The sequence below is a fragment of the Crocodylus siamensis genome, chromosome 15 (assembly GCF_052110815.1).
Source record: "Crocodylus siamensis isolate JL-2025a chromosome 15, ASM5211081v1, whole genome shotgun sequence".
Lineage (NCBI taxonomy): Eukaryota > Metazoa > Chordata > Crocodylia > Crocodylidae > Crocodylus > Crocodylus siamensis.
In genome coordinates this window covers 24,686,643-24,703,444 of record NC_143409.1, presented here as the reverse complement: position 1 = coordinate 24,703,444, position 16,802 = coordinate 24,686,643, and the positions used below count along the sequence as shown (strand labels likewise).

At 40.3% G+C, this 16,802-nt stretch overlaps 1 protein-coding gene across 1 annotated transcript in view; it reads right to left on the bottom strand.

Annotated features, from left to right (window-relative positions):
- The window catches only part of UNC13C (unc-13 homolog C), a 524,308-nt gene that overhangs the window by 122,396 nt on the left and 385,110 nt on the right, over window positions 1-16,802 (bottom strand). The window contains exons 19-22 of the mRNA XM_090029216.1: window positions 9,216-9,342; window positions 8,259-8,355; window positions 7,206-7,349; window positions 3,796-3,873 (exon numbers count right to left, since the gene is read on the bottom strand). Of these exons, the coding sequence (XP_089885342.1) occupies window positions 3,796-3,873; window positions 7,206-7,349; window positions 8,259-8,355; window positions 9,216-9,342 (446 nt within the window). The remainder of the gene's footprint in view (window positions 1-3,795; window positions 3,874-7,205; window positions 7,350-8,258; window positions 8,356-9,215; window positions 9,343-16,802) is intronic.

Genomic DNA, 16,802 nt, shown 5'->3' with positions numbered 1-16,802 from the left:
CCCAGTGCTCTCCCACTCACCCTGACATCTACACATCATCCCACCACTACCTATCTCATAGCTTCCTCCCCTCTTAACCTGAGCTCTCCCAGTCCTTTATTCCTCCTCCTCTGCCACCCATCCTCAATTATACACATTATTATTGATTTCCTCTTCCCTCATTCTCTCCTTATTTCATCTTCCTACCTTTTATACTCTTCTTCCCCAAGCTAGCCACAAACACTGAGTTTTTTGCTACAGTAACCAGACTGCTAGCTAACTTGATGGTAGCTCAGGTATCTCTACACATAGTGCAAACAAGTGCCAGGGAAGTAATCATATGGATTTTAGAGAAACTAGAAGCGTTCACCTTTATAGTTTCATGGTTTCTAGGGTTGGAAGGGACCTGAGTAGATCATGTAGTCCGCCCCCCTGCCAAGGCAGGAAAGAGTACTGGGGTCAAATGACCCCAGCAAGGTGTACATCTAGCCTCCTCTTAAAGACCCCCCAGGGTAGGAGCCAGCACCACTTCTCTTGGAAGTTGGTTCCAGACCCTAGCTGCCCTGACCATGAAGTAGTGCCTCCTGATATCTAGCTTAAATCTACCCTCTGCCAGCTTGTGACCATTATTTCTGGTCACTCCTGGTAGTGCTCGGGGGAACAGGGACTTCCCCAGTGCCTGCTGGTCCCCTCTGACTAGTTTGTAGCAGGCCACTAGATCCCCCCTCAGCCTTCTCTTTTGGAGACTGAACAGGTTCAGGTCCCGTAGCCTCTCCTCGTAGGCCTGCCCTGCTGCCCCTGGATCATGTGCGTGGCCCTCCTTTGGACCCTCTCCATGTTGTCCACATCCCTCTTGAAGTGCAGTGCCCAGAACTGGACGCAGTACTCCAGCTGTGGCCTGACCAGTGCCGCATAGAGGGGGAGTATCACTTCCTTGGATCTGCTTGAGATGCGTGTGTGGATGCATGGCAAGGTGCCATGATGGAACAGATGGAAGTTTTCAACCTTAACCATAACAGAGCTTGCACTATCCTATAATAATTTTTGTTGGCTGTCTTGACCCAGTTTGTGCTCCATCGTTAGAATGAGGATCTAGATGGAGAAAAGTGAGATGGAAGAGAGCCCCAAAGGAAACCTAAACTTCTAATAACTAGGAAATACAAAGTTATGGTATTTGTCACCCTACAAGTCTTGGGAAGACTGAAAACAACTATGGGGAAGAGGATTGACCACATCCATTTTTTACCTGACTGCTGGCCAAGAGGGCCAAGCCCTGGTTGTCATGAGCTGGCCAAAGCACATGTGGGGAGCTCTGCTGTACAGCATAAGAGGGCGAGAACAGAAGTGCAGTGTTTGGTTCAGTATTTGGTTTACACACCTACATAATAAAGGAGGTGTGTGGCTGACCAGTAAGTTGCTACATATGATATATGTATGCAGCAGCAGAAGTTGCAGGCATCAGAAAACAAGGTGGATATGAGGGCAGGGGCTATATGTTCCAGGTAAGGCAGGAGGTAGAGAAAGAGAAAATATACTGGTTTTTTTACATTCTGAAAATAACTATAACCTCCTTTCCCCTCCCCCTATAATAAAACTGTCAGGGTTTGGGGTAAAAAACCGTCCTTAATTTTTATTACTGGCCTTGTTAGCAACAACACACTTCAGAGCTACTACTATATGACCACTGCTCCATTTCTCCTACCACAAGTGTACAGAAGGATGAGGAGCACTTAGGAATTGCATAACTGTTTCCTATTCATATCTAACCTGCAAACCTACAAGGTATATAACCAAGGATGTCCAATGGTATATAACTAAGGATGTCCAAGTGATAGCCTATGGGCTGCCTATGGCCCACAAGGAACCAGCATGCAGCTTATGGGCCCCTGCAGCTGTGTCTCCTGCTGCCCTATGGCAGGGGAGAATCCAGGATGGGGCTGCACGCTGTCAGAGCTCACCACACAGCAGGGTGGCAGGGGGCCACATGACACGTGTGTAGCTTGCACAGTAGAGGCAATATCTCAGGGAAACATGTGTCTTGGCCCATGTGGTGTGGGGAGGAGACAGATCCCAGGGGTCTGCTCAGTAGAGGAGTGCAATTCCAGGAGGAACTGTCCCCACACCACATGGCTCATGAATTCTGTGGCCCCCAGCTGCACTGAAGTTGCACAGCTCTGGCATAAACAATCACTAATTCCTCTTTCATTTTAAAAGATCCCAGATGTTCCAGTAACCAAAGTGGCAAGGTTGACTAGGTATTCCTTGCCTTTTCAGAATGCTGAACTATGAAACTCAAATTTATGGCAAGCAAGAAATGGACAGTTAAAGTATTACAGTTTTAAACTTCTCAAAATAAGCAAATGCAGAACTAAGGTAAGATCCCTGAAAATTAGGTCTGCCCTCTGTGAGTTATCTCCTGCTGTAGTGAACAAGAGCTGCCTACACTCACATTTCTGTGAGCCTGCTTCACAGAAAGACCACCATATCTGCTACATGTTATAAGCCTTTTATCCTTATGCACAGAATTCCAAGACTTTCACTTTCCTACAGACTACAATCATCTTCCATCTCCTGACTTCTGACTTGGCAAGTCAAGAATAATCCAATGTGTCACTCCAGACAGCCTCTACATACTGCAGCACTGAAATGAGGTATGATATAGATCTTTTAACATATATATGCATCTTTTTATTTTATTCACACACAGGTCATGCACACATCCCAGAGCATCATGGCTCACCCAGTATGCCTTATCTTTATGCTCCAGTTCACTTCTCCTTGAGCACAGTGGGCACATCTACAGATACATTAATGCACTGTAGTTATGGTACATTAAGTTTAACAGGTACTAGCTCAATGTACAGTAAACAGTGCTACTGCACAGTAGCACCAGTACACACTTTTTTAGTGAAGCTAATGCATAGTAGACTAGTTCTACTGTGCATTAGCATGGTTTTTGCCGTGATGTGCTAATGTGCAGTAGAATTAGTCTACAGCACATTTAGTGTCTCATGTAGATGTGCCTAGTTATACCTACCACAGTGAATGCAGCTGGAATGCCTGCAGATAATTCCAGGTGGCTATTGTCTGCTCCAGAGTTGCCAAGTTAAGGCTGCGTTTCACTCATCTTTGAACATTAGATGCTACCAGGAAGCCCTTACATTGAATAGTAATATCACACTCCTGCCAGGGATCCTGGTTGCATGTGTGAATGAGACCATTCAAGAGCTTTTAGTCTGTCTCCCACTTCCTTACAAATGCTGATTTTTCCTGGTAATTTTTTTAAAGTCACAGTCAGCTTAACTAGAAAAATACTTTGCACACACTTGATACATGAGGAAATTCTCTGGTAATGATCATTAATAAGGACAGATAAACTGATGCAAAGAGAACTCAAATGAAAATGTAGATATTATTGATGCTTGGGAAAAAAACCCCATCTGATTGAATTTCCCAGTCTTTATTATGTTGTTATGCCTTTGCAGTGAACTATGAAAAAGTCTGATCTTGTATCTACAGCTCCAAGGTACAATATTACTGACAATACCGTCCAGTTTCACAAACTAAATAAGAAGGAGAGTATAGGGTTGAGATATACAAATCATATTTAGGGACACTTTGTTAATTTTACCTACCATCAGCTGTGATATTTCAATGTAAGCAATCACTGAAAATATACTGTCCTGTGGAAAAAAATAGCTTTTCTCCCTTTGTTTTTCACTATAAAATGATCATATTTTCAGTAAATATGATACATTCTCCAGATGTATTTACATTTTCAAAATACATTTTCTATTTAAAATAAAGCATACTCACCACATTTTCTTTATCACAATATGAACTGAAGTAATTCGATATAATTGCAGCATACTGAAGAAGCACTTTGTTGATAGTCTGCATGGGAAGGAAATACTTGACTAAGATAGCTAATCTGCAAAATATTGTCTGCAGAGCTTTGCAAATAAATATACAAAAAGATTCAATGGAATGTGAATTTGTAAAGGAGATAGTGTTATAAAATAATCCATAGAAAATTGTTTTTATTCTTTAAATCCCCTGAATTTTAGTTCTTATTCATATTACTGTTTAGCATGTGCACATTTTCAAATACTGACCTACTGAGGAGCTGCATTTTTGAAGGAAATATAATTTACTGTAGGACACAGACTTTAAAGCTAGTTATGCTGAAATTGAGAAGCAAGAACATTGAGCTCTAGTTTCTTCAATGCACACATAATTAAGCAGAACTTTAGTGAGCTCAAAAATCCCTAGGGCAACAACCCACAGATTAAAAACAATGCAGAAACAAGAACCAAGGCAGCAATGTCTAAACCCCACAGAAGTGAGATTAGGCCACAATAATCATGGGACTATGATCCTTGCTTGCAGATTTAGGAAAGTTATAGATTTCATAGATTTCATAGACATTAGGGCTGGAAGGGACCTCAGGAGATCATCGAGTCCAGCCCCCTGCCCAAAGGGCAGGAAGTCAGCTGGGGTCATAGGATCCCAGCAAGATAAACATCCAATTTACTCTTGAAGGTGTTCAATGTAGGTGCTTGAACCACCTCCGCTGGCAGACTGTTCCAGACCTTGGGGGCTCGGACAGTAAAGAAATTCTTCCTTATGTCCAGCCTGAAACGGTCTTGCAGGAGTTTGTGACCGTTCGACCTCGTCATCCCATGATGAAGGCACAAAAATAGGTATAAATACAAAGTTCTTCAAAACCACAAGCATTATAATGGAGCTCTAAAGCTTTCAAGGAAGTGTAACAACCCAGTAGGAAGCTAGCCTAATAATGTGCAAGCTTTTCAAACAGCAGATTAATAAATTCAGAAGAAACAGGGAGCTGACCACTTTGAAATATCTTCTATCCACAGCTGTTCAAACTTGCCTTCAGACATAATGAAGAAAATTACTTCTGGACTTGACCTAAAGTATAATATTCCATTTTCATACAGCTTTATAATTCCCACCTCATTTATTATTAGGCTCCATAACAAACATTGTTTTACAAATATAGATACAGCAGTCACCCTGTACTTGCAGTTCTTCCTCCAACCCTCTGTAGTTATTGTATTGGGAATTGGGGGTGGGGAGGGGGAGATATTGTATAAATACTTATTTAGTTAAAAAAACCACAAGTTTTTAAAATCATAATTCTTATAAACTTGGCCGTTAATATTTTCAAGGTAGGTAGAATTTGGTATACAAGATCTCAGCAACAAAACAAAACAAAAGTTTCTGTGTACAAAATAAAAGAATGTTTAATTACTTTTAATGTCAAAAATAAATGTGCTTATGGCCTTAACACAGAAAGAGCATCAGGTTAACCAACACAGTATGGTAAGCGTGCCATTTGTGCTGTAGTTTAATTACCTTTGTTATTCTAATAATCGGTAGTAGCAATAATGATACCTAATTCTTAACAGTATTTCTCATACCCAAAATACTTTATCAGGGAGGCAAGCATAATGGGGAAACTGAGGTTGAGGAGAGAAGTGGCTTGTTCAACACACACAGCAATCCAGTCCCAGCTTGTTTTAAAAACTGGGAATAGAGCCTGTGTCTCCTGAATGCTACAGTAGTGGTCTAATGCAAAATATGCATCCCATTCAAAGGCAAAGCCCACAGTAGGGAGATGGCTCTGGGAAGCAAAGCTCTATAAGGACTCCCTACTCCCATCACACAGACTGGGAGACCCTAGAGTCTGCTATGAAACTGTAGATTCTAAGAGATCAATGAGAAAAGAAGGTCATTTACACGGAGGCTGTCTCTTAGCACTGGTTTTGGTGGCTGTTGCTATCTAGCAAGGATAAGGCACCACATTTTTGCTGATGTGCTCATTGATCTGGCTGGAATATGATCAGCTGGCTTAAAGTAATTTTTTCCTCTAGGGAATCCAACTAAAGAAGTTGAAACTGTATTACATACACAACACTTCAATAGTATACAGTAAAGTTTGTTTAAAAAATGGCTGACAAACCTTATGGAAGAATTATTTTTCAATGGTGAAATCTTAAAATGGAAGGAAAGCAGGAAACATACAAAAGTTCATTGAAATCCCTAACCTGATATTGTTCAACATATCCTTTAGCAATCTGGAGACAAACGGAAATGCCATTACCATATTTTCTTGCATATAACATATCCCCAAATAAAACACGCACTTTGTTTTTGGAAATCAGAATCTAGAGAAGAAGATTTTTCAGAGTTGTGGCTGTCTGTGTGACACAGAGTAAGTCTTTCTAGGAACACAGCATGTGTCCAGGAAGTTTGGCACCAGGAAGTCACTTTTGTCAGCAGCCTTATTCAAACTATCTCCCGGGATGCCAAACTTCCTGGACACTCTTTGTTTCCAGGAGGATTTACTGAATGTCACGCAAGGTTAGGCCCAAGACCCTTGCAAGAACAAGACTGAAATCTTTAAGTAATTCATGTAAATGAACTGGTGTTTCCACATCATAAACTTCATCAAGATGCTACAAAACAGCTCACTGGCTGCTTTTAGTGCAAGCTACAGTGCTCAGCCAATAGCTATGGCTGTGAGAGTGTTAACATGGGACTCTGCTATCTTGGCAGCTGCGTGGCTTGTACAGTGTCTCCTGGCATTTACCTTTTCCAGCAAAGAACACATATTGTATGATAAAAAACATACACTCTGACTTTTGGGGGAAAGGTATGTGTTGTATGTGAGAAAATATGGTAGTTTAATTGCCATCATACAATAAGAGGGAGAGTGCCCTGACAGGACAGCTAATAAAACTCACATGAGGTTCAACACAACCTAGCAGCAGTCCAATACTGCTCTGGTGCCAAACCCAACCTAAGCCACAAAATTCTTCCTGCACTCTCACTGACCTAAAAGATCACTGTGTTAAAGTTAAGAATTGCTCTGAAAACTATGTAGAAATTCAGTAAGAGGAGCCCCAAAAGAAATGAAGAATTTGAGAAACTCTAAACATGAATATTTAATATTGTAAAATATGAAGTTAGTAGAGATAAATGTTCCTCCAACCACTTGCAATTACTCAAAGAAGAACAAGCCAACAACACTGCTCAAAAAAGACTAAGTTATAAGAATCCTGTTTAAAATAGGAAGTTTTTCCAGTTTAAAATAGAGGAGTTTTCTTTTAAATAACATTAGAATTATTCATGTGTAAACACAGCAAGAACAGAATATTGCTTCCTCTCAAACTTGGTTGAGGCACATTGATTTAATCTACCTTTGCAAATCTTCTCATTAAATGAGATAGTGCTTCAGGATTAGGGCACTCCAGTTTCCTGATAATCTCGAAGCTTTGATTGAGCTGTGTGAAGACATCTACCACAGAGCAAGAGAAAAGGGCATGATCTGATGTTTGCTGGAACTGGAGAAGGAAGAAAAATAATTTAAATGGGTTAACACTTGAGAAGCTATCTATGTCTGAACAATAAAACAGTAATTGAATTCCTTGTACTTTAAATCCATCCTAGACTGAGAAAAAGGAAATTAAAAAATGGCTTGTAAATTTAAACTTAATAAACTCCTAATATGATTTTATGTCTTCTCTTGTACTTTTATGGGAGTAGCAGAATGCTTTACAATCTAAAATCATGGTTTTGTATTGGATTTGCTACTTAATCTATGGGAAGTTGAACTGGCTTCACTGGGACTCAAAGTGGGGGAGAAAACAAAGGTAGAGAGGAAGTCTGCACTGCAAAATAAATAGTTTCCTTTTCTGAAACTGTATTATAAATACCTCAGCCTCTGCACAAAATATGTGGGATGAAAACATCTGCGTTGAAATCAGTTATAACACTTCATTAGTTTCTGTGGGGCCAGGACTTCACCCAAACCCTTAGACCTAGTGGCAGCAGGATCTTAGTGGATGGAATCTGTATCTTTAGCTACTTGAATTTTAACAACTGTTAAAATTCAAGTTTTAACTTGCTCTCTATATAAGTTGCATTGCTATAATAGTATTTTTATTTTATACAAACCACCTGACGGTTTAAACACAGTAGCTGATGGACAGTGCAAACAAGCAGGAAAAAACACTGCTGGGCAAGAAACAAAAATATTTTCAAATGAAACCACAAGGGGAATTCAAGTAGGCAGAAAATCATTAAGGAGTTCAAATACAATTAGCATGCAGGTACCAGTACTGAGAAGGAATGGCTGTCCAGCCTATCAGGTGCTATAAGCCATTGCATAAGGACTAACAGTGTTGTATGGCATTTTGTAATGTTCTGATGTTGCCTTAATAGATTTTTATTTTTTAATGAAAAGGACTCACTCCATCTTTTTTGTCTCTTTCTAGTGCACCATGAAGAAATTCCATTGAGACGTCTTCATTTTCATCCAACCATTGAATGACAAAGGGTTCAAACCACCTAAAATGAATTTTCCAGAGATCATATTTATGTTACTTATTATATTCATTCTGTTAAAATATGTTGCTCTTTTATTATCTGTAGTAGTATTTCATTATTAAAATTATATATATTATTAGAAAGTAGATCAGAATCCAAAATAGCTAAAACTAACAATTTTTTTCATATTTAAAAACATACATTTGAAAAAACGTACACTTGATATTTGAGGCCATTATTACAAATTTGTTCTGTTTTCATTTTTTTCACTTTGGTCGTTTTAAATAAATAAATGGCATTTGTTTTTTTCTGTGAATACTTTTATATCACAGAACTGAATTTTGCTACAGCATTAATTGATTTCAACCTTGTAGAGAATTAATCTTACCAACATTAAGGTGATTGCCCAATCTGTGCATTTCTAGAGACCATATGCTACTTACAGTAAGAAAGGAGAAAAAGAAAGTTTGAGAAGAAAATTAGCCCATGGAATAACAACTGCTTCAATAAACTAGCCCCAATAATGCTGTATCTTAATCCAGGTTCTGGTGTGGAATGACTGCAATCACAGAACAGTGTTGCTGTATTTACATTTTTAAATCTCCTCCTGGAATCCTTTGGCTTTAAGATTTTATTTGTTTAATCTTGGTACATAAACTTGTTGAACAAATACATGCAGAGTGGTTAATTATATTTTACATATGTGTAATATTCAGTTGGTAGAATAAATAGAAAAGGTTTGAAGAGCATACTTAAGATGTTATTAGTAGTTAACAGCTTAAATTCATTTTGCCTTTAATGGCATTATGGATAAATATTTAAAGAAAATAAACCTTAACAGAAACTGAGAAAACAACCCCCTCTTCCAACACAGTACTCACAGAGAGTATTCAGGTGCTGCATCCTTGAGGTCAGAGAGTTCTTTAACATATTCATTATAAAACCATTTCACTTTGAAGTGTAAATTCATGTAATCTGTGCTTTTGCATAACCGCTGCTTTTCGTGTTCTACAATAGGAGAGAAAATAAAAAACATTTAATGAAGTTCTGATAGTAAATAATATCCCTGCACATTCCTTTATTTTATCATTATATGCAGTAATTAATATATGCACACACATATATATGTGCACCATAATGTATGCATTATAATAAAGTGATTACATTATAGGCAAATAGTTTGAGATTGCACCCACAATTTCAACCACAGGTTCTCTGCATCACTAGAGAAAAGTTCAAGCACAAAATCTTTTGAGGTCCTCATTACTAAAATGATCTTTGGCTATGTGTAAAGTAAAACTAATTTTATCATAGAATAATGTGAAGACCATACTGCCTCCCTGAGAAAAAAAGATTTGAAAATTCAATACAGAAGAATGTTTTAATAGGTTAATCACTTTCAAACTTCATTCAGATTTCTCTTGGCTTGATGCAAACTGCATGGGTAGAGGAACCAAGTTAGAAAATAAATAAAGCTAAAGCTGTGATGTAATGCAAATTAAAATAGTAACTGGTACAGTTAGAACACCTGAAGGTATGGGCACTGCAACTGTAAACAGGCAACACTTTTATTGTCTAGTTAAAGAACAATAACATGCCATAGTAGAAGGAAGAAGGCATCACAACTCTCAAGATATTCATTTTTTCCTGAAGCCTGAGTAGAAAAGCCATTTTAATATAGCAGTATTTTTTAAAATGAGATTTAAAATTAGCTCCACTACCATGGAATGCAGGGGTGGGCAAAATGTGGCCTGCGGGCTGGATGTAGCCAATCAGGCCATTCTATTCAGCCTGTGAGACCCCTAAAATATTTAGAAAATTAATATTTATCTGCCTCGGGCTGCCTGTCATGAGGCCCTCAATGGCTTGCTAAAACTCAGTAAGCAGCCCTCCACCCAAAATAATTGCCTGCCCATGATGTAATGGCTTTCTACTCAAAAAATGTTAAGAATGTTTCCTTAAGACACAGGTCATGACTTTGGTCAGTATTACAGTTGTGAATATCATCGATTACAGTGGGCAAATGGGGTGGGGTACTGATTCTCAGCACTGTGTCCAGTTCTGGTACACTCAAGTTATTTACAGCAAGTCAAATTAATTTAAAAAAAATACAACAAGAATCAAGCAGGCTTAGGAATGACTTACAACAGTAGCAAACAATCAGACTTTTCCAGTTATCATTTTCTACTTCCCTAACCACTATCTTCCTTTGTATCCAGGTACAGGAACACAAAAGCTCAGTCCTCCAACAACAGAAACTGTCACAACATTGTACAGCTCTAAATTTAGACATACATGGGGGAGGGGGCGGAAACCTTGATGACAATCAACTGTTATAAACCTAATGTATGGGTCACCTAAACCAGTTGGATGTGCATTGCCTGGTCTGACGGCAGGCTGGATGGTAATTTCAGTCCAGTGCCTGGGTCTGGCATGAGGGCCAAGATTCAGCCACATGGAGGGGGTGGGGTGGTTGCAGCCTGGCGCTGCATAGGGAGGAGGGAACAGGGTGTCTTCACCTAGCCTTGCAAGGGGGCAGGCAGGGGAGGAATGCGACCTGGCCTCATGGGGGGGAAGGAGCCTTAATCCAGCCCCACAGAGGAAAGGGGGCATGGACTGGCTCCACTGAGGGAAGGGGGTGTGTTCTGGCCTGTGGGGTGAAAAGGGGGCATGGCCCCCCCCAATCCAGTACCATGGAGGAAAGGGGGGGGCCCAGACTCATGGGGGGAAGTAGGTGTGGCACCAAGCACCTGGTGCTTCAGGTCTGGGCACTGAGTAGGAGGGGAGGGGAGTTTTTTTAAGTGGCCCTGCTGCATTTGGCCCATGGGCTGAAGGATGAGCACCCTGATCTAAACAACTAGAGAATGAGAGTGAAAAGGATGTGTGAGGGATATGTAACTTTTTACTGTAGATGAAATAACCAAGAAGTACATCTTGCATGTTCAACCAGTTAAGTGTTTCACTATGTAACTATGGAAGACTGAGACATCAAACAAAGTCACAGACTGAAGAGTTAGCTTATGGCAGCCCTGTTAATATCAGTGTTTCCATAGAAAGAAATAGATAAGAGCTTATAATCAATATTAAGATTTCATTTATAGCTCTCATGCACAATACTAACAAGTTGCTATTAGTAAAAACTATGTGTGAGCAAGGTATATATTAATTCCCTTTAAAAACATAACAAAAACTCTAATTTAATAACATCCAGAGCAACTGTTCGGTAGGACATTAATGTGAAGTCAGGTCATACAGAGTGAATCCTCTCCCACTGTCTCTTTGGCTGCTTCCAAAAATGAAATTCTAAAGCAATAACCAGGGATTCTGCCCCCATAGGCAAAACAACAACCCACATTTTTCTCATATTTTGCTATCCTAGGTTGTCATCTGTGCTGCATTATATAGCCTGTTTCCAGATGCAGTTACAAATCAGCTACTTGTCATGACCTTTCCCAACCTATGCTCCACTTCTTTACTACTGGAAGAAAGAAGGAAACTTTAAAATGTCTTTTAAAAATAACCAAAGAAAATAAAAGAAGCAGTTTTTTTTACTTGACATAAATATCCCACCATGCAATTGCCAAGCAAACACTGTTAAGGTAAACAGAACAGTCTAGCAAATTTTCTGGTCTTGTGAAAAGCCAAATTCAAATACAGGTGCTTAATTATATATCTATGGTTTCTTCTCTTACACTAACCCAACCATAATACATAAAATTGATTAAAACATCCGTGTCAGTTTCACATAGTTCAGGAAAGTATAAGTAATTCTTTAAAATTTATTTAACAGCAAGATCTAATGCATATTTAATCTGAACAACTAGGATTAAAATATCTCATTAAATTTACAAAATAAAACATTGAATTACCTCTTCAAACTGCAGTGTAATAATTTTGTACAAAATTAGATCTCCTGAATGTAAATGATCTTTTCAGTTGTATGAATATTTTAAGAAAAGGAAAAAAATGCTTAATTAAAATTGTCTGAAAACTAATCGTGTAATAGAAAAAAAATTAACATTAGCTCCACTAGGTGACATTATGTACACTGCATTACTTAAAGGTGTATTTTGTGCCATAAAGAGCTAAATTAAGAACTTGTAGTTATAAACTTTCACTGATTTTAATATGAACTGTAGTTTGTAAGCAGAATTTAGTCTAAAGCTATTCATTTTTTCATATGCTTATTTGTGGTCTATTATACATTTCAGCATGGCAATATTTATTATTACAAAAATTATTCCACTGTGTTAGCATTTGCTATTCAGTCACTTGAGCTTTTGTTGGAAGTTATTAAGTTCTGCACAGGACCAAACTTGTGAAATCTGAGGAGACAGCAGAACAAAATGGCTCTGTATTTCATTTCAGCTTGCATTTTGACATTTCAATGGAACAGCATTCCATTTTTAATTTTGCTTAGATTCAAAACAGCTGTTCTGTTACATTTTGTCGAAACAATTTTACCGTTTCAATGCTGTTTTGACGTTTTGCCCATAGGCTATAATGGGGAAGCTTGAAACAGCCTAGAACTTTGTCGTTTCTGGCCTGATTTGGATGAAACTTGCAGGAATGGTAGCCCCTTCTGAGGGCATGAAGCCTGCTGTGTTTCAAGGAGATATGTGCAGGGACTTCAGGGAAACTATACCCCAAAGACTTGAAAGCAAGATCATGTCACATGTATCTGTTAAGCCTCAGTGGGGTCAAAACTACAGGCGTGCTAGCCCCTGCTGAGGCCACAAAGCCTTGCAAGTGTCAAGGAGATAGGTGCAGGGGTTTGGGGGAAACTGTACCTCAAACTATGGACAAGCAAAACTCGTGACATGGGTGACACTGCGTGTGTTAAGGCGCAGCAGGGTGAAAACTGAAGGCTTGCTAGCCCCTGCTGAGGCCATGAAGTCTGCCAGCTGTCAAAGAGATAGGTGCAGGGCTTCTGGATTCTGGGGCCCTGCACCTCTAGCTGCTGACAGGCAAAACTCACGACATGGGTGCTTGTGCAACTGACTGTCTCTGTCTCGGGGAAGAGGGGGGTGAAAACAGTGAATTAATTCTTCAATCAAGATTGAATCAATGAATATAATAAAATAAAAGAGCCTTGAAGAAAAAGGTATTCTAAATCTGGAATCCCTCTTGCTAGCAAGTACGGAATCCATTAGAAGATCAGTGCTGCTGCTAGCCATAGTTGTCTGATGCTGAGCTGCTAGAACACAGACAGCTCACTAACTGATACCAAGGCAGAAACTAAGCAGGGTAGTTTAAACAATGCTTCCGCCAAGCCTTGGGTCAGGGAGGAACAGGTTAGAGAACTTCTGGAGGGGCTGGATATGTTAAAAGCAGCAGGTGCAGATGCTGTCTCCCCCACCGTGTTGAGGAAATTGGCAGGGGTTATTGTGGAGCCCCTGGCATGGCTTTACAAGCACTTGTGGTGCTCTAGCCAGCTGCTGGATGACTGGAAGAGGGCCAATGTGGTCCCCATCTTTAAAAAAGGAGAGAGGGAGGACCCGGGCAACTATAGACCCGTTAGTCTTATTTCAATCTAGGCGAAGCTCTTTGAGAAGATTATCAAGGAGCATATCTGTGATGGGCCAGCAGCGGGGATGATGCTCAAGGGCAACCAGAATGGCTTCATTAGGGGCAGGTCCTGTCAGACCAACCTGATTGCCTTCTACGATCAGGTCACAAAATCACTGGATGCAGGTATCGCAGTGGATGTAGTCTTTCTGTACTTCAGGAAGGCCTTTGACATGGTCTCCCACCCCATTCTTATTAAAAAGCTAGGTGAATGCAGCATTGATGCCTACACAGTCAGATGGATTGCAAATTCGCTGAGGGGGTTGCACTCAGAGAGTGCTGGTGGATGGGTCATTTTTGACCTGAAGGGAAGTGGGCAGTGGGGTCCCCCAGGGCTTGGTCCTTGGGCCCTCATTGTTCAATTTATTAGCAACTTGGACGATGGGGTAAAGAGTAGCCTGTTTAAATTTGCAGATGACACCAAGATTTGGTGAGGTGGGCACGCTAGAAGGGAAGGGCAGATTACAGCAGGACCTGGACAGGTTACAGGGGTAGGCAAATGAAAATAGGATAGGATTCGATACTGACAAGTGCAGGGTGCTGCACTTGGGCAGTAGGAACCAGCAGCATACCTATAGGCTGGGGAACTCCCTTCTCGAAAGCACGGTGGCAGAAAGAGATCTTGGAGTCATTATTGACTCCAAAATGAACATGAGTAACAAGGAATAACGCCTGTAAGTTGCTAGAGAGTAGGTTTAGACTAGACATTAGAAGGCACTACTTCACAGCCAAGGTGGCTAGGATCTGGAAACAACTTCCAAGGGAAGTGGTGATGGCTCCTACCCTGGGGGTCTTTAAGAGGAGGCTCGACGTTTACCTGGATGGGGTCATTTGAGCCCAGTTTTCTCTCCTGCCCACAGCAGGGGGTCGGACTAGATCTACAAGGTCCCCTCTGACTCTACATCTATGAATCTATAAATCTATGAAGTTTTTCCATCCCTGCCCCAGAGCCCTGGGGTTGGAAGGGACCCCAGGGAAGGATGCCAGTCACTGGCCAGCTACACAGTCAATAATGAAAGTTTTCTCCCCCCCCCCACATTTCCCCCTTTTCCCCCTCCCTGTCCTTACTTTAGTTTCTCTTTCCCTGAAGGCAATTGAAGGGAAGCCCAGCTTCAGCTTCAAAAGTCAAAATGTTTTGAAAATTTCAAAATGGTTTGACTTGCTTCATTTTGTTTCAAGGCTGTTTTGACAATATCTGTTTCATTTCACTTTCGCTTTTTTGATCTTGAAATGAGTCAAAACAACGTTGAAACAAAACTGGTGGTGAAATTTTGCACAGCCCTGGTGGGTTTTTTTTTCCTTTTCCATCTTAATAGAAAAAGCTTATTGTAAAAAGAACCCACTTATTCTTTTTCCTTCTGTCCTAGACCTCCCGAGAGAATCTGCACTGACACAACTCTGCACCAAGAAAATCTTTTCAAATGTAACTCAGTTTTACAAAGGTAGCATTGCCCAATGAACTATGGAAATGGAACAACAGAAATCCCCAGGAGCCCACCTCCAAATGTACAATAAAGTAGCTATCAGCATAGGAAACAAAGGAAACAGTATTTAGATTCAGTGAGGCAGATGCAATTTTGCACATTCTTTAGGGATGGGGGTACTGTTTCAGTAACAGGCTAGTTTCCTTGTAAAACTACACCAACAGATGTTCAGCAGTTTCGTTCTTGCCAGTTTCTGTTGCTGCAATAAGATACAAATCTCCCCAAAGTTTGAGCATGTTTAGACCAAGCATTTTTATTTAGCCTAGTGTATAGATGGGGCTGTTAGTAAAAGGGGCTGGATTTATAAAGATATTTAGGTATTTAAGGACTCAGATAGATACCTACTATGATAGAAGGATACCTAAAGCAGGACGGGCATGCAGCTCACGTTGAATTCTGTCCACATCTTAGGTACTTAAATACTTTTGTAAATCTGGCCCTAGACTATATCAAAATTCAAGATCCAGATCCATTTCTCTATGTAAAAAAATAACAGAAAAGTTTGTGGGAGGACATTAGTCTCTGTTAAAAATAGCTTAAGGCTGCCTTATATCTTGAAATTTATACAAATTTGGCATCATATATATCAGAGGTGCTCAACCAACCCTGGCTGGCAGGCCAGATCTGGCCCATGGTCTGAAAATTTGGTGACAGGGGTGCAATAGCGGCTGGCTGCCACTCCCCTATGGCCAGATTTCTGGGCCTGTGAGGAGCCCTGACAAACCACCTAACGTGGTGCTGTGTGCTAGATCAGGAGCACAAGGCAGTGCTGGGCAGAACTGGGTGTGCAGGATGGTGTGGGGGCCTGACCCCAATGTGCAAGGCAGGGCCAAGGCAGTGTGGGATCCAATCCTCTATAATAATTTGTTTAATTTGTGTCTTTGTCATTCTGTCTATTGTACTCAAAAAACCACATTTGCTCTCAATTTTCTGGACTTTAAGTGATTGATTTCAATTAGTTATGGTGTACCCTCAGTATTTGAGCAAAAAGTGTCCATTAACACCTTACTTTAACTTTAACCCACAACACCTCTAACAAGGTGAAGCAGAGAATGGCAACTGAATGCAGAAAGAATGGCAAAACTAAGACAACAAAACAAATGAGCAAGGAGGACTTTGTAGAAGAGATGCAATGGAAAGGCAAAGGGTTTGCAGAGGCAACAGAAGACAGGCTGAAAGTGTAGACAACACTAGATTCACTGAAGACAAGACTGAGGAACATAGCTGTGGATTGATGAATGTGGTCTGCCAATTCTCTAACTCTTTGAACTTCCAAGATGTTGCCTGTTGAGCATAGATCATTGTGACGAGATGTATGATTCATGGACCGTGTGGAGGATTGCATCCAAATGCACCATGCAGGGAAAATCATCAATGTCTGAAGAAATATCCAAAGGAGTTTAGAGAGGAGACATT